At 32.8% G+C, this 18,741-nt stretch overlaps 1 protein-coding gene across 1 annotated transcript in view; it reads left to right on the top strand.

Annotated features, from left to right (window-relative positions):
- Window positions 1–1,832: 1,832 nt before the first annotated feature.
- The window catches only part of LOC129219005 (uncharacterized), a 34,331-nt gene continuing 17,422 nt past the window's right edge, over window positions 1,833–18,741 (top strand). Inside the window, exons 1-5 of the mRNA XM_054853324.1 lie at window positions 1,833–1,837; window positions 4,239–4,317; window positions 10,220–10,361; window positions 12,801–13,012; window positions 16,068–16,244. Coding sequence (XP_054709299.1) covers window positions 1,833–1,837; window positions 4,239–4,317; window positions 10,220–10,361; window positions 12,801–13,012; window positions 16,068–16,244 — 615 coding nt within the window. The remainder of the gene's footprint in view (window positions 1,838–4,238; window positions 4,318–10,219; window positions 10,362–12,800; window positions 13,013–16,067; window positions 16,245–18,741) is intronic.

Raw genomic sequence — 18,741 nt, 5'->3', positions numbered from 1 at the left:
TTAGTTTTAGTAGGCACACAGGTTGAAAATTCGGATTTGAATTGGTAGGTTGTGGCAAATGGACGAGCAAGCTTTGCTTTTGGAACGAGCGGTTGGTATTTTTGTTTTCCAGTCGAAACCAAAAATGGGAGTATGTATCCTGGAAGATTGATTTCAAGGTGCATTGCTATGTTATGTCTGTTAATCAATAGACGAAACAGAAAAATTCCGTTCACTCGCCTTATTTGCTTCTCAAGTTTCACAATTATGCATTTAAATTCAGTTTTTAAGTTTTTTTAATGACTAATTTTATTTCGTCAGCGGATTACTTTACTTCTTATCACGCTTTTATTAGCTTCACCCGTATGTATGCATTCATATATCTTGCAACTCGATTTATCCCCTGCTTCCTGTGATTAATATCTTTTGATTTTTTTATGCGACCTCAGATCGGATGACAATGCAATCTCTAGTCAAATTAATTGATTATCAGTTTATTCCAGTTTTAAGCAATAAGTTTGCATAAATCCTCTAACATGAGGGCGAAAAAATGCTTGCACAATGCACAAGTTAGTATTATCTATCGATACATGATTTTTTTTTTGCATCGCATAATATTTGTTCGACTTTACTAAAAAATTTGAAAGCAAATTATAATTGTTTTTAACTAATTTCATGCAAAAATGTAGGTGAGTCTTCATTTGGCAGTTCATTGTTGATCACGGTCATTGTTGAGCAATACTTGTATTAAAATGTATATCAAATTTTTAAAGTTATATAAATGTGGTTTCCACTTTGATGACTGGGCTGGATTAGCGGGTTAGACAATTACTCGACAGGCAATTTATCGGAGTAGTTCAACTTCTTAGAGCTCTGCTGTTACATCTTAAGGAGTATAATTATTCTTATTAATTCTTCTTATTCTTCTAGATGAATTCGAGAGATTTCAGTTTCAAATGTCGCCCGAGCCTTTAAGTCGGTTTTTGGGAAATGACATGAATACAAAAAAAATCTGTAATCATGTTTAAAAAAATATTTTTTCCCTAAACAAGTAAAACCAAAAAAAAAAAAAAAAATTCAAGTAATAGTTTTAAAAACTGGAAAAAAAACACGCTTTTGTAGCAATATGAACTAAAAAGTAAAAGATAATCTTTAAACATGATTGACCAAATGATAATTGAGTAAATTTATTACAATAGTAAATTCATGAGGAGTTTAACACTTCGATAACAAGTCTGAGAAATTTGAGTTTTTTCGTGACTTGTGAAAATATTAATAGATATATTATATAACAGCTCTGACTTTGAAAATGACCTTCATTTTATCCATCACGCTTAGATTTTTTGGGAGTCGCAAATGTCGAAATAGACAAAAAAAAAATAAATAAATAAATAAATAAAAGTTGCAACTTCAGAGTAGACTCATTTTTACCTCTATTTTTGCCTATGATTTTTCTTTCTTTCTTTATTTATTTACCTCATTTATTTATTTATTTATTTATTTTCTTGTTCTAAGCACCAATTATGCCTAAACAGGAGAAAGTTTTAAAGATGAAGGAAAGGCCATATGTGGCCCGCAAAGCTAACCCGTGTGATTCGTTGTTTTGTTCAATGTTACAAAACGAAAACTACGATTCTTCGAGTGATCACAATGTTACAAATGTATAGCCTAATGCTCACGAATTCATTTTTGGGAAACATATGCAAACTGCATTATTAACTTAAACATTGAGTGTTGGATAACAATTCTCAGTTCGTATTTTTTTTTCCTTTTTCATGTTTTCGTTTGCTATTTGGAAAAAATTAAAATATTTAAAGAATTGTATGTGTTCTGGCCCACGAGAATCATTTAGTATGAGGTTTGACCCTCGGTTAAAAGATTGTTGGGCACCATTGCTTAGTTTCTTTATGTAAACTGCCCCAAAACTGGCCTAAATTTCGTTTTTAGCGCATTTTAAAACTATTTCATTTCTCTGTATTTTTTTTTGTTTGAGACGACATATTAGAAAACATTCCCCATCTTCAGTCGCTCTTGAGGAATAAGAATTTACATTTATGTCATGCGTCGAGCTGCCTTGGATCGCTCATGCTCTGCTTCTTGTGGTATCTTTCATGTTGCCTTATATGAAGAGTCTAGATGTTACACAAAGATATCTAGATGTTACACGAAGATGAACCAGTAGTAAAGTTGTCCGCATCTATTGATGTCTCATTTCTGATGAAATCTCTTACCTATATTTTTGGTTATAGCAACTAAGAGGCTATTTACCTAGAGATTTGAGATTAAAAATAAAGTCTCATCAATTTGGATTATCAAGTGTGGCTCGTTTCTTAAAATACGATTTTTCCTATAAAATTAATGTCTAAGTAACGCTTTAGTAGTAAACGTGATAGAAGTATTTCTTTCGTAAGCTGAAATTTCCGCCAGGAAAAAATGAAAACAACAATTTTTAGAATTTACTGCAAACTAAAACTATGAAATTGATGTGATCAACTATTTTGAACTGACCATTATATGAAAAGAGTGCCATCGAAGAACGCATGGAAATACATACCTTGAAATTAGTGCTGCATTGACTAAAACTAGGAGCCGACCACAAATGAAGCAGTGAGAAACAAAGGGGTGTAAGTGGACATTTTCAAGTTTTGAGTAAAACGTGTATAAAGATTACGTCCTAGGTAGACTTTCATTGATTTTTTTTTCTAAATCATGCTGTACAGCAGCACCTACTAGGGTTACTAGTAGGGGAGACTGTTGTACCTTGTGCCATGCACTCTAATCAGCTAGCGCTTTTACCTAGTGAGGAATCACGGTACTATGTCAGCCACGACAGTCTCTCCACCTGTCAGAGTGAGTTGTAGGTTGAAACTCTAGCTTTTATATGGACAGTGATTGTTTTGTGATTTGTGCAAACAAAAGTAAATAATTCCATTGTTACTTAAATGAAATTGAACTTTTAACGACTGGTGTTACCCAACTGATTGACCATTATATCTATTGCCTATCTCTCGGTAAGTGCATTCAACATTTAGTCTTTACTTTTTACGTAGCTGTTAGGTTAGGGTAGCCACTTTTGTATAAACATGCACCCTCGTGTACCTTGACACCAAGCTCCATCTTGTACCTTGAACCACTGGATCAAGGTAAATAGGTTGTAGTAATTGTTTTTATTTATTTATTTATTTAAGGTAGGATTTCATCATGCCTCGAAGTAAAAATGGAATCAAGAGGGATCCAGTAGATGTTGAGGCATTGCAAAATGCTACTGAAGCAGTAAGAAGTAATGATCCTGAAATGAAAATGACTTTTAGAGAGGCCGAAAAAGTATTCAAAGTGAGCAGGTCAAACATTACTAGGCATTTAAGAAAGTTGAATGAAAGTGGGTCCAATAAACTTGAATATAACGTAAGTTATGCGGTTAAGCTAGTACAAGAGGTCTGTCTCAAGGTACACGAGCATCATGTACCATGGACCAAATTACATAAAATTTGTGAAAAATATACAAAAATAGAAAAATATTTTTTTATAATCCGAAATATTTTTTTTACTTATGCAACAAGACTTGAAGTTAAGTTTTAATAACTGAAAACCATAAAAATCACTCATTATTTTTTTGAAAACCCAAAAGTTTTAGAAGTGGTCTAAAGTAGAACAGTCTCCCCTACTATCTCTTGCCCCAAGACAGAGGAGGGGTTCACCTACCATTTGTACAGGTTATCTCCAAATTTTTAATTTTGCCACTTGATCCCTTTGCTTCTCACTATCTCAAATGATATCACGCTTTGAGTGGGAAAGGAGAGTTCGTGAAATTGTGACAGTTTGGGACAAGAGAGAGGGAGGGGATAACAAGGAGTGTGACATCAGGTATTTTTTATTAGAATATGTTTATGAAAAATAGCATGGCATGTGACAAATGGGAGGGAGGGATAAGGTGAAGTGACAAAGGATGGGGGGAGGAGGGGGCTCAAAAAGTTTTAAAAAAGTGTGACATCATTTGTAGTCAGCCTTTTATATGCCTCTGAACATTCAGCAACAAAATGCGAAGCACTTTTTTGTAACAAACATGTTTCACTACAATGAATAGTTTACTTATTTTGAGAAAACAATTTTCATCTATACGTTTGTTTTTAAGTTTTTACAGAAGCTATTCTTCATGTACACCAATGTTTTATTGAACTTAATAAATAAATGTATGACAGTGAAATATAATTTATTATTGTTTATTCAAACTTTTTCTTGTTTTTCATAATGTTTTGAAGGCCTCCTACATCACCACCTAATCCAAGTCAAGAAGATTTATTGCAACCAGGGCATGAAGTAAAAGACAGATGGCGTGTAGTAAGTTTTTGTGGGACATTTGTTATGTGAAATGTACTTTTAGTCATTTATTTCAAACGAAGTTTAACTCAAATTTAAAAAAACTTGAATGCTGCTGCATGGTTATGTTATGATGTAACTAACTTATTTAGATATTTTCTGAAATTTTAAGGTGTTTTCCTTTTTTCTCTTTCGTGCCTTTTTCCGAAGCTTTGCTTATTTAAAACCATTGAGTAAGCCTGTAAGTAACAATGATTTTAAAGTGGTAAAACGGACTGAATTTTGCATTTTAGAACAAAAGTAGAATATAAATAGGTATGTTTCACATGGTATCATCGTTCTGAAAGGCACCTCAAGTTTATTCCTTAAGTTGTCATTCAGTTTCGGGTTCCAAAACTATTTTTAATAATCAAATTAAAAGCTTCTTTAAATTTTGCAGTTGGTGTTTTTGTCTTTGAAAAACGAGGATTTTTAATAGAACATTGTAATTAAACTGAAAAAGGCAAAATAAATAAATAAATAAATAAATAATGGTTTACCAAATAAAGTTAATGTTAATGATAAAAACTAGTTGTTGAATAAAGGCTTTCCTTCAACATTATTGAAAAATTTAGGAACGAATGAACCGTTTATAATAAAACACATATTTTTGCTTTCAAAATACGACAAAAGTATTGTTGCAGTCTCAGGGGCTTTTGCTCTGTATTCATAGTTATAAATAATAGTTGAAAAAATAACAGAAGAAAGAGCTAAGTCTTCAGCCCAAATTTCGACACACAAAATGGAATTATGAAGAATTAGATTTCTTTCCGCGCTGTATTAGTAAAATACGCTGAAAAAGAATAAAAAGCTTTTAAGACGAGTGAAACAATAATTAATACTTAACAAGTACGAACTAAGAATAGAAAATAATTTAAATAATTTTAATAATTAAAGGCAATGTCACCAACCTTTGCGACATTAAAGTAGCCTACATTGCTTTATTGTTTTAAGGATCCTAAGGATCTAGATGGCATATAGTCATAAAAACAACATACACACATTGACTTCTAAACTGACAATATTTTTTCACACCACAGTATTAACCCAAAAGTTTTTTTTTATTGAAAAACTGTTTACACGCTAGAAGTCTTATTTTGCTGAATCCATTTTTACGGGTGTGACTTTTTACGCATAAGTTTGAGGTAAAATCCGAGAAATTTAAAATTGGACTCTAAATTTTTGCGTATTTGAATATAAGTAACTATTATGTAACTTAAAATAAATTATCAACTTTCAACTTTATTTAATTAATTTAAAAAATCCATACATTTGTACTCAAGGACACACAACCATGTGTATCCACGGACAGCAATTTTTAGTCTCCTTGGGTCACACCTGAGTCTTCTTGCAATGTGAAGTACCTCAAAATGGTGCCTTGTCATCAACGTCCAAAATTTGCTATTAACAATGATGATGAATTTGAAATACGACTTGAAAATATAGTGTTGAAGTTAGCCCCACCTGTTGTAGGATCTACAGGCCGTCAATCCCACCTGTTTTCATTTGAAGTCGATTTTTCTAGATTTTGTTGGTTTAATCTAAAGTGAGTTTTTTTGTAATGGGTTAATTTTGGTTAAAGGTTTCAATTTGCATATAAATTGAAGTTATTACGTAAGTACATAGAGAGCCATACTATCATGAATCTAGTTATTTTTTTGTTTAAAAACATATATTAATTATCCATAACATCATTAACTCTCTTAAGACTTATAATTTTTTAAAGAGTTCACTAAAGTTAAAAATTAAGGAAAATTTAAAAAATTGAAAAAAAAAACCTTCGATTAATTTTCAAAGTTTAATTTCTTTTGGATATGTTACTTAATGTTATTTTCAACGGATGTTTGAAGTGTTTCAATATAAAATGGTTTATGAAAATGCGTTAAGTATAATTGAGTTCCTCAGACCTATTTAAAAATTATTGTTTTATATGTTCATGGGTACAAAGGCACCTGTTCGCGGGGTGAACGGGATGTTGTACCCACGGACAGAAAAGATGGTTTTTAAGATTTTTTTTTGAGGCTGAAAGCTTTAAGGTTTTCACCTGACAAAAATTGCCAAATTAGATGATAAGTTGTAGATTCTGCCAGAAAAATTTTCCGATCAACTATCCATTCCCAGAGACCAGCAAAAATTGAGAAATAAATTTCGTCCGTGGGTACAGCAGTTTCCCCTACTTTCAATTTCAAAATGCTTAATTTAGAAAGAAAGTACAATTAGATCTAGGTTTATTTTACAAATGATATTTGAACTATGGTGAAACATCGTCATAGAATAAAATATATAATACGTTTATATGTCTGCTTTATAAAAGGTAAATTGAGTTTTTAGAGGAAATGCAAAACTCGGCCTCATTATGGCAGGATGGAATTAGTCGGAGTGCGAAACCGGCAGTTTTCAAACTCTGTTACCCGTTCGGACACATTATGTCAAGTTTTCGAGACTTTGCTGTGCATTATATAGGGTGTTCCGTTATAACCTGCAAGACCTTTATTTTCGCAACCGTTAGTCCTAGATGTATACTTCCAATTTTAAAAATGTTCAAAATCAGATGCAGAGTTAAGATATTGAAAGTTTGAAGTGAAACTAAAAATAAGAGGAAAAAAAATAATTTGAATTTTGACATCTTGAATTAAAATTACGTTTTTCGCAATCACGAGTGTGTGTGTATGTAGGCGTGTGTGTTTGTGTGTGGAGGGTATGTGTGTTTGTGTGTAGGGGGTATGTGTATATGTGTGGAGGGGTGTGTGTTTCTGTCTCTGTGCAGGCATGAGTGTGTGGGTAGTTGTGTGTATGAGTGTTTGTGTGCGTGGGGGCGGGGTATGTGTATGTGTGTGTGTGTAGGCATATGTGTTTGTGTCTGTGTGCAGGCATGAATGTGTGGGTAGTTGTGTGTATACGTGTATGTGTGTGTAGGTGTATGTGTTTGTGTGTGTAGTTGTGTATGTATGCGTGTAAGAGTAGGATATTGACACAACCTGGAGACGGCTTTCGCTATAGGAGCACCATCGTGAGGAGCCGGTCAACGGTGGTGCTGCAGAGGGTGCTGGCGGGAAAGTAAAATGATAGCACGCCAAAAACAGTCAAATGAAAGCAATAAGCAGTCGTGATTGCTCAAAAATACAAAATTTCGCTTTTTATACGGGCCCCAGGTCCCCTAACTAATACTTAGAGCAATAATCTCCGTTGAGAACTACACTGCTTGACAATTGCTAAGGAACAAGTGATTTATGCAAATTTGTACCTCAACCACCTGGCCAATGAAAATAAATTCAAGTTCAGAAGGCGTGGTAGACCAGGACTCGTTATCTGTATAAAAGACAGTGCATGCACACTCAAGATTCGTAAGAAAATTCACGCTGATAGGTTTTTAACAAAAATGGTGCTGGATGTTAAAAAAGATTTTTCTCTGAAATTATGTTTGGTTCTTGAAATACTTAAGAGTAAAATGTCAGCAAGACATAAATTGAGTATCTACCATCGTGGACGAGCGGTTGGACGACTGGAAGCAGGTCAAAGTGTCACAACTGTGGCTGCTGCAATGGGTGTATCAAAAAGTGCCATCTCCCAATTAAACACGACCGCTGAAGGTGGAAATGTTTTGCAAAAGCATGCCGGGGGTCGTGGTAGGAGCACCACACCTTCAGAGGATCGCTATGAAGCCCTCGTGGCAAAAAGGAACAGAAATTTCACTTGGACAGATAGCTGCAATTATAACAACCGCTACCGGTACGCATGTTTCTGCATGAACCATCTCACGGCAAGTAAATGACGTCGGTTTGTATGCACGGAAGCCCGTACGTTGCATCCAAGTTCAACCATGAAATCGTCGAAAGAAATTACGCTGGTGTAAGGAACATGTTGGTGGGATCATCAAAATTGATCTAGAGTGATGTTCTCTGACGAATCTCGTTTCAGTGTGGCAAGTGATTCTGGTCTCCAACTACTGTGGAGAGAGCGTGGAACACGTTATGCACAAAAATTTGTTTGCAAACGCGATCGGTACGGCCCAGTCGTCATGGTGTGGGCAGGCATCATGCACAATGGCAGAACACCACTTCACATTTTTGAATAAGAAAACGATACGTCGCAAATGTATTGCAGAGATGTTATGCTGGACCATGTTCGTCTTTTTAGGGAGGCTGTAGGCCCAGACTTTCTCTTTACGGACGACGATACACGACCACACTGGAGTATTGAAGTGTCAGACACACTGCAAAGTGAAAACATTCTCCGTATGCAGTGACTTGCTTACTTTCCCAACTTAAATCCAATTGAACTTGCCTGGGAGGCTCGTGGCAGACGTGTTGCGCGAAGAACCGTCCCTTCTAGAACAGTACAAGAACTCAAATCCGCATTGAGAGAGGAGTGGGAAAACATCCCCCAAGCACTCCTCAGTAATTAGTGGGGAGTATGGAAAACAAATGTAAATTGTGCATCAGTGTCCCTGGTAATCATACATCATATTAAGGTACTCATGTCTCTATCATTCTGACCTAGATCATTTTTTTGTGGTTGTATGAAAATCATCTAAGTAGGATTATTTTTTTATTTTTAAGTTTTTACTTCATTGATGCAGTAATATCTGTATTATTTTGTGCTTATAATAAAGGCACATCCTCCCTACTAACTATATATTTCCTTCTGTTTCTTTAGTCATTATCTATTCTTAACTGTTCCAAAAAATGTAATTGTTCCTTAGCAATTGTCAAGCAGTGTATTACTGACACAAAAAACTTGACATTTGTGCAACCAAAACTCAAGGAGATACTCCATTGCAAAGTTTTAAGGGACCATACAGAAGATGAGATTGAAACTTATCGCCCTTTCAGGAGAATGAGAGGTCGTCAAAGTAAGAAAAACAAGGTATTTATATTTTTCATTGCTATTCACAAATGTTATGCCGTGAAACGCAAAAACACATGACAAAACCTCGAACAATTTGAAAAACCACTCTATGCACACATATCATTTTAAACACTTGTTTTCTTTACACTATATTCCCCCCCCCCTAAAGGTGTTATTGACGGCGAGTGAAAAGTGGTCTAATTCACAAATCGCTGCGTTTCATATCTCAGTGAATATTGGTCGTACTAAGTTCAAACTTTTTTTGTTGGAATTATTTTTCGATGGATATTATTTTCCTAAATATAAGTTAGGGGATCTAGGGCCAGTATAAAAAATTAAATTAGTATGTATTTTTTGACTTATTTTTATTTTTACTTCAAACTTTCAATATCCTAATCCTGCATCTGATTTTGAACGATTTTGCAATTGGAAGTATACATCTAGAACTAACGGTTGCGAAAATAAAGGTCTTGCAGTTTAAAACGGAACACCATCTATAATAATGAACGCAGAAAATATATTCTTCGCACTAAATAAGCGCTTTTATTCGTAAAGTGGTTAAACATTTCACGCAGCACGCTGCCAACTCCGGTTCAATCCCGATGGTGAGTTGCTCTGTTCAAATAATTGCCACATTACTTTTGATTATTAAAATTCATGGCATTACTTCCGCTTTGTATTTAAATTATATTGTTAATAACGATGAAGAAAGTATTACATCACAAAAACTTTTTGTAAACTTTGAAAACTTGCTATCATTTTCTTTCTCATTTACTTGACCTGCCGAATCCTAAGAAATCTTCCTCGTGTTTCTAACAAATTGTATGGTTACAACGCATTACTTATGTGCATCACAATAAAATAATTAGTTATAAAATTCTCATTAACTATTTAAAAGCATTATAAAATTATTGTACTCAAAGGTCAAAGCAGGAGGCTTAAGTAAGAGTTGGTCTATATAAAGAAGCATTAACTTATTATGTTTCTCTGTTCAAATGTGGTTCCAGGTCAATTAAACGAAGTCTATAATTTTCAGGTAAGCAAAATTGGATTCGGAGGGTTTGGAGAAATCTATGAAGCACTTGATATTACTTCCAATGAATTAGTCGCCTTGAAAGTGGAAAAACCGTCAAAACAGTCTTTAAAGATGGAAGTTTCAGTTATCAAAACTCTTCAAGGTAGGATTTAAAGTTTGTTATAATCCAAACAATAGGTAATTATATTTTTCTTGAGGATATTTTGAGGCCAAATTTTTCCTTATTATGAATACAATAATAAACAATAATCTTAATGCGAGTAGTTTTTCGTGTTTCTAGCATTAAATTTATTTGGTGCAGATTTAGCTGTAAACAACATTTCAGATGTTTGGGGCAAGGATGAGGGGGGGGGGGATCCTAAAATAACTATGCATTTAATTTATTTTTCTTCTTTAATTTGCTTTACACGTTTTCAATATAAAGCTTGAATACTCAGGAAAATACTTATTTCCAAATAGAAACTTAAAATTTCCACTCTTGATACTATATTCATTCGTAATTCATTTCATGTATTATGTGTGCTATTTTTAACGAGTGCTTTACTTAAACGCTTAATGTATCTATAAATATAAATATAAATATATATATATATATATATATATATATATATATATATATATATATATATATATATATATATATAGTGTAATAGCTGAAATAAAATATATGTAGTTTTCGTATGTGAATTAAAATTACTAATTTTATATTTATCCCTTTATTTTATATTGTTTATAACTTTGTTGTAATTCAGCTCTACAATTTTTTTATGCCATGATTGTACGCTTTGGTAGTGCAAAAATAAAATAAAATAAAATAAATAAATAAATAATAAAGAAAAGGTGGAATTTAGAGCTCCCAATAAGTAGCATTATTAATAGGACCTTACGGAAACATAACGTCTAACATTTTGACAAAATTAATTTTATATCGTTTTTAATTTAGTTGTTAGTTTTATTACACAAATGAGACTTTAATTGTATTCAGAAATCTTTTTAAACCATTAAAAAGATACTACACGGTGTTTATAGTATAAGAAGTTATGAACCGACAAAGAAAATTTATTCAAAAAAATATTGAAGATTTATGCATAATTCTTTGCTAAGTTTTGATCTTTATCTCAAATTTTGGTTTTCCCTATTAATACAATATTAGCTAAAGGCATTTAGGCAGTGCTAACATCAAGTATTGAAAATGGCGACTGCGAAATAAAAAACTCTGTGGGGAGTTATGAGGATTGTCACACCCTTAGAGTCTTTGGTTTTAGCATATGTTGACAATCTTAATACAGCGAATATCCTATCCATATAAGTAGTGTTATTACCAAATCTACAAAAAGGGAAATTCTGGTTGCGGTAATGCCTGGCGCGAAGTTGAAAGTCGTCCGAAGCTCCTCAGAACTACGAAAGGCGCTCACGCAGAAGTATCTTAACATTGTAAAAAAAAGCTTTTTTCAATAAGGATCAAAATAAAAATAAATTATGTTTAAATCCGATATTTTTTTTTTTTTTTTTGCTTTTTTAAAATGATTTTTCTCTATCAGTGCAAGATTTTATGAAACCCATGTAATATATAATCCGACCGCAAACAAATGACCCTTGTCAATCCTTTGAGAAAAGAAGTCCCCATTCCTTAAAATAGGTTGAGAAGGATGAAAGTACGCGTGCCATATTTTGGAGTTTAGTAACATTTTGGCGATATGAAAAATAAAATGTATTCATAGTATATTTTTATTCTGTGATTACTTAGACCTGAAAGGTTTAAGCTGCAGCAATAACTGCATTGAGTTAGCGAAAAAGTAAAAATGACAAGCTTCGCATCCTTTATTGCAATCCTACTCTCACCAATTTTCAAGTGAAATTAATTATAGGAGGCGTTGTTATCTCTAACCAATTGCTAATAAATGAAGTAAAACCAAGACACTTACGTCTGTCCAATGAGACATCTGCCTTGACCGAGCAGAATTTAAACGTTTTACCTCTTTGGCTAATTTCTTAAATTGCAAGGTGACGTATTCAAGCTCTAGAACCAATGACGCACTAGCAAGTTCAATTCCAACTTTCCTATCCATGTCGCCCCTTCATGAAAATGGACAATAATTCTGAAACAAGATGGAACCAAGGGGATCTCATTGTGGTCAGACTTTACCTACGATGGCGAATAAGCCACTTGAAAGTGATCTACTGTATTTGATGTTAAAAAACCAATGCGAGCACCGGGCATACAAAAACGTAGGCGTTAATAGTTTTTGACAAAATTTTTGTTTTACTACAATATTAAATAGAGTTTTAAAAAGCTTGATGAGATTAATAAAACGTAAAAATCTGTTTTTTATGATGAGTATGTTTCTCTAATTTTGGTTTTGATCTTCTAAAATTAGTTTTCATTGGATAAAATTTTATGGAGCATCGTTTACTTTGCAAAAAACTTTAAAATTTTTAACCCATTTGATCGAAATACATTTTATGTTTAATATGTCTTGCAAATGTTTTTTCTTTCTTTTTTTTTTTTGTAAATAAACTATTAGCTTTCTATATGATACTAAGCAGTATTTTAATTGCTAAATTACACATATTTTTCAAGGAAATGATGGTATCAGTCGCTTTGTACATGCTGGAAAAAGTTCAAGTTTTAACTATTTAGTCATGGAATTACATGGTCCCAGTCTTGCAGACATGAAACGAAGATTTCCAAAAGGTTTTACTTTAAGCACAACATTACGCCTAGGAAAAGAAATTCTGAAAATTCTTACTTGTCTTCATGAAGCTGGTTTTATTCATAGAGATATAAAACCTGTAAGTGCCTTTGAATTATTAATAATGCGTATTAAAATGTCTGTGTGAATATATTTATATCGAATGTTACGGATACGATAAGAAAGCTATTAGTTTACTGCTTTTATTGTAATCTATTTTGAAACGAATGTCTTGATGAGGCTTAAAGTAAAACTGTTACATTACCTCAATTCACTTATTTTGTTACATTACCTCTTGGTTTTATTGGTATTTAAGCATGTTTCAGAAAAGTTAAGCGACAAATGCAAATTTTCAAAGTTACCCCAGTATAATTTTATAATAGATTATTCTGTATCTCAAAGCCAGACTAACTAAATCACATTACCACTACTTTTCAGGAGGACGTAAAAACTTTCGTTTCTGATAAATAATTATAGAAGACTTTTTTTCCTTTGAATTACTGCTCAACTCTTGTGGATCAATGCGCAATAGGATTAAAACTACAATGTAGTAATAAGCTACAAAATGCCAGTTTTGGACGTACGTTAGTCTGGCCCTGAGGCATTGACAAAAACAAAATTCAATTTTTCACCAAAAATTCAAATATATTTATATAGTAAATAATTAATAATACATAATAAAAATACTTTAATAAAAACATAAAGGAGACTATTTTTGCATGATAATGTAATCATAATGCACAGCAATATTGTGAAATATAGGAAGAAATCTTGTCTTCTTGTTCTATTAAGGAACATGCCTCGTAATAATAATGCCGTGTTACTGCTAAAATCACCTAAATCCTCGGATGCTGCGGGGATACTATTTTGCCTTGTTATAATGTACAATGTTTTCAATAATGTTTAAAAAAAAATTAATAAAAAAAATCGGCTTTAATCATTCAATCAGTCAGTCAAAGGGTTTATCAGAAAATCAGTTTTTTGTGTCTCTTGCAAAGTTTTAATTTTCAGCCTTAAGCTACAGTCTGAAGCCATTTTCGAAACTTGAAGTTCACTTCTTTCAAAAAAAATAAAATAAAATAAAAATAAATAAATAAGTAAATAAAAGCATATTTCAGACCCTTCTAAGGAACAAAACATTGAGCTTGAAATGATTTCGTTGAGAAATAAAGTTTATCACTATACAGTAAAAATCTTTAAAAAGTTGTATTTACGCGTCATGTTAAATTTATGTGGTTGAATTTCTTTGTTCGTCGGTTCTGACACTCAAAATTCAGGCTCAAAGAATGCTAGTTTCTATTCAATTTTAAGGGTGATGAGTCAAATATTTAGGTGTTTACTCAGGCGTAAGAGTGAAGACATTTTTATACATGGAAGCAGAAACTTTGTGTGTCTCGGACAACATTCCTTACTCTTTCGGTTCTCTTCAATCTACTTCCTCAACATTCATATTGTCTCGGCATTACATTTCGTACGAGCTGCTGCAGCCTGATTTGAAGAAATTGTTCCAAGGAAATCGGTCATTCATCGTTTAAACTTCGTTGTTTCATTGTCAGAAATTATATTCAGCGCCCTTCTATCATTTTACCATCAGCTGTCAACATTCAAGGCTACTGATACTGTTTCCATATCCTTTTCAATGCGGCAATGAGTTCAATTTCGTTAGCGAGCCCTAGGTCTAGAACCTTTTCCTTTAGGTTTGACGAAGCCACAACTTTTCGATGGTATTCAGATCGGTAGAGTTGCTTGGTCAGTTTAATACCGAAATCCCTCTTTCTGTTTAAAATTTACGAGTCAATTTAGAGATATGACACAAACCGGAATGAAAGATAAATGCGTCACTGAATGTGTAACTGTTGTGTCTCAGAAAATAGTGCCATGCAGTAATTTAGTATATCTTGATAAAAAGCGGAAACCACACATTGTTTAAAGATCATATTGTTTTAAGATACATACAATTGTCCAGTTCCCAGTAACTCTCATGCATCCCCAAACCATAAAGGATGTTTCAATTTGAGAGCACGTCTTACACAAGATTTCTCAAACACTTCGCTTTTCAAATGTCAAACCCGAACACCTCTTTCTTCAACAGATATTTTAAATAAAGATTCATCGCTGAATAGGGTACTTTCTCACTCTTGTTGTACCTAAATGAGCTTCTCTTTGCTCCACGAGAGTTAAGCACGTCTCTGCTTTATGTTCATCTTTGGTTTTACTTCGGGCAATTACTGCAATAAACTGCAGTTACAATAGCAACTGCAGTTTATGCAATCATCCAAGTGTAGTTGGCTTGTACAGGATAACTACAGATTCCTTCCAACACTTATGGTGGTAAGAGATTTTTTTAAAACGATTATTTTAGACGATTCACTTCAATTTGAATTTATCTCTACCAGTTGTTAAAAGTTTTCCACCTCATTTACTTCGGTTATTTTTAAATTGGTCTCGATCCTTCTATATTCTTTTAATATCTTCGAGAACTTAGATAGTAAATCGATCAAGATTAACTGTTTTTCCCCCCTAACTTTAAACAATGATGCAATAAGAAACTTCCATATTTCCGATTCTATCACGTTGACAACCCGTTTTCAGCAAAAGAATAACGTAAAATTTCCTGACGCCAAGTTTTATACATACTTGCCTCAACCTACGCATAGTTAACAGGCATACAAATATTTTCGCTACTTTTCAAAATCACATTAAAGTAATTAATTATTCTAATTTTTTGACCCACACAGAAAATCAACATACTTTTCAAATGTGTTTACTACTCTTAAATTGTTAAAATAATACTATTAAGGTTGTTGAAATCGTTTTACTCATTCATAAATAACTTGTTTTACTTTGTTTAATTAGGATTCATTCATTTTACCTGACTCATTGACAATTTTGTTTAAAGAGTTCTGATATTCTTTTTTTTTTTTTTTAAATTTGGGTTGTATATGACCACAAAATGAGGTGTATGACATTGCCGCAGTGAACGGTGAAGTGCCAATTTTCATTGTTTCCTAACACTCATTAAACTGCTTTCTACACTGAAAAATGCAGAATTTTTTACAGAAACTTTTGCTGTATTGTTCCAATCCCTTTCCCACAATATTTTCATATGCAATTTTCCCCTTTCTATTGGCAAATTCATTCGTATTTATTTACAGGCGAATTTCGTTGTTGGATCAAAAAACTGCACAAAAAATGAGAAAAAAATATTTATGATAGATTTTGGGCTTGCTAAGCAATACCGTACAAGTTCAGGAGAAGTAAAACCACCTAGGCAAAACATTGGATTTCGTGGCACGGTTCGATATGCATCTCTGAGTGCCCATCAGCATAATGTAAGTAATTGACAACTTTAATTGAATGAATATTGTTAATTTTCTGACAATTTTACAATGAAACGGGCATGTTACAGTTTGACACGTCTTGTAAATTCAATGAAATTCGAATATTTTTGGTGATTCACGTTAAAATTCATAAATGTGATAATACTGTTTACTGTGTCAATTTTTGATTATTTTTAACTACATTTTCGACAGTGTTTGTGATAACGAGATGAGAAGTTTAACCAATATAACTACACCTCTCAGGAATATAATACTGTGGAAGACAAAAATCCAAATTGTTAGGGTAAGGAGTGGAGAATATTTTTGTGCGGCAGTGATGCGTCAAGGTTCTTCCACTCAGTAATTCCCGATTGAAATCTATTATAAATGGTTGTTTTTGCTTTTATTTTATTTTTTTTTTGTCTTAAGTTTTTGGTAAAATAAAAAAATTTCTTACGTATCATTATAAAGAAAAAATAAATAGCTCCATCGGTCTTAATTCGTCGAGTAGTTCCGGTTACACCATGGCTTAAAAAATAAATAACTTCAACAAAGCCACAGCGTTTTCAATGCATTATTTAAAACTTACTTGTTATAAAGATTAGCTTTAGGTGTTTCATATGTTTGGTGTATTGATATTTAGTTATTTTATTTTCCATAGCTTGATAAGCTTTGACCTTGAAAGTAGCATTTTGTATGTAGTGCAGACCCTGCCTTTTTAAAATAGTTTTTCGTTAATATCTTTCGTTCTACTCATTAGACTGCTGTTAAATTTGAGCACACAGACTGTAGCAAACAACACTAATTTATGTTATAAAATATTTTCTAAACAAAAATTCAATTTTCTGTTCATTTTACTTCGTGTATAGCCCCTTATTATAGCTCTAGTAAGCAATTTTAAAGGATACTAATCCATGTCGATTGATACATTTTTTTTTGTAGTGTGCATAATATCCGAGTAATTAATAGCGTTTTGTGTATGTGTGTTTTCGTGATTACCTTAGACATGTCTGTATGCGCTACTGTGTAGAACTATTTTCACAAAAATTTATACACACTAACTACACAGTTCTTGCAGAAATCGCATTTTAGTTTTTATATAAATTCCTTTTTTTCCCAGATAATTCTCCTTTTCTGACTCAGAATCTAAATTACAATGATAAGCTGATTAATGGTATGTTACAAACTAACTAGATCCCGAATCTCATCTCGAAGTTCGTGAACCTTTATTTGTGCATAGTATCTCAGTACTTCAGCTAGACAATCAACACAATTTGGTGTCAAATGCTTTACGAAGTGTTTAGATCAAGGATAGATGACAGATCAAGAATATCCCTCGTGCAGCGCCCTATGCCGTTTGAATGAGCTTTATAGTTTTGCAAATATAGTGTTTGTTGACGGATTAAACATTGTAGCTTTTACTATCTGCCCCCGCCTGGAGCGGGCCTGGTTTCAAATCGAATTTCCATCGAAAAAAATCCAATCATTTTTTTTGATCCAAGTAACAACAATATGATGCCTAGTCTGTTTTGAAATCTTTCTAACGTAGTTCATTCTTATGTTTTTAATCCATTCTTGAGTATTTTTTAAAAATGAAAACACAAAACTTTCTGTGTATACCACCAAATATTCCACATTGCTTTCATGAGTACGAAACACAGAAAAAGGAACAAACAATAGGAGAAAAAATAAGAATAAAGTATGGAGGAATTACGAACAATTATCATAAAATTGTTTTCAAAAAGTTAAAAGCTACCCTTTCGAAAATAAACTGATGACAATTTAAAGTTCATTTAACATTAATACTAATTTTAATAGCTGGGGAGCTAACTGATGGAAGCTGCAAATTATGATAAGAAGATGCCACTTGGTAGGAATGTTGTTTATGACTATACAATGAACCCAGAGGCACTTTCAAAAACCGTTTAAATCCAAGGTGGCGGCGATTTTCAAAATGGCTGTCCATATTCGAGTTTTTTATTATATGTTGTACAAAAGAGGTTTTTATATTGAATTATAGATTTTTCAGGTCACAGATTTTGTTTTGTACGTTAAAATTGAGCAATGTAAAAATTTTGGTGCTTTTTTAAAAAATATAATTTTATTACTTACAAAAGAGATAACATGCTTTTCAAAGTACTAGTATGAAAATAGGAAAAATATTAAATCCAAATGTGTACCAAAATATTAGTAATATGTCTTTAGTCAAACACTGCTTCATTGTTTGCATTCATTTTTGCATTTGTATAATAGTGTGTAGGACAGACACAAACTTCTTTTTGCAGATTTTGCACGTGCACTTAATGAGCTTAGTGCATGAATCAGAAATTTCCGTACAACTCAGACTATTTCAGCTGCCAAGATTTGTCATCCAACCGCCATCCTCATTCGCTTGGAGATGGCGAACGTATGGTATGTTTGTGAGCTTGTCCCCAAATGTGTCCAGTTTGCAAAGCACAACGCAATACTTGTTGCTGTAAAAGCGTTTCTCTGTTGGTGACAAACTATC

The sequence above is a fragment of the Uloborus diversus genome, chromosome 3, assembly GCF_026930045.1.
Source record: "Uloborus diversus isolate 005 chromosome 3, Udiv.v.3.1, whole genome shotgun sequence".
Taxonomy (NCBI): Eukaryota; Metazoa; Arthropoda; class Arachnida; order Araneae; family Uloboridae; genus Uloborus; species Uloborus diversus.
This window is presented reverse-complemented; position numbering and strand designations above follow the sequence as displayed.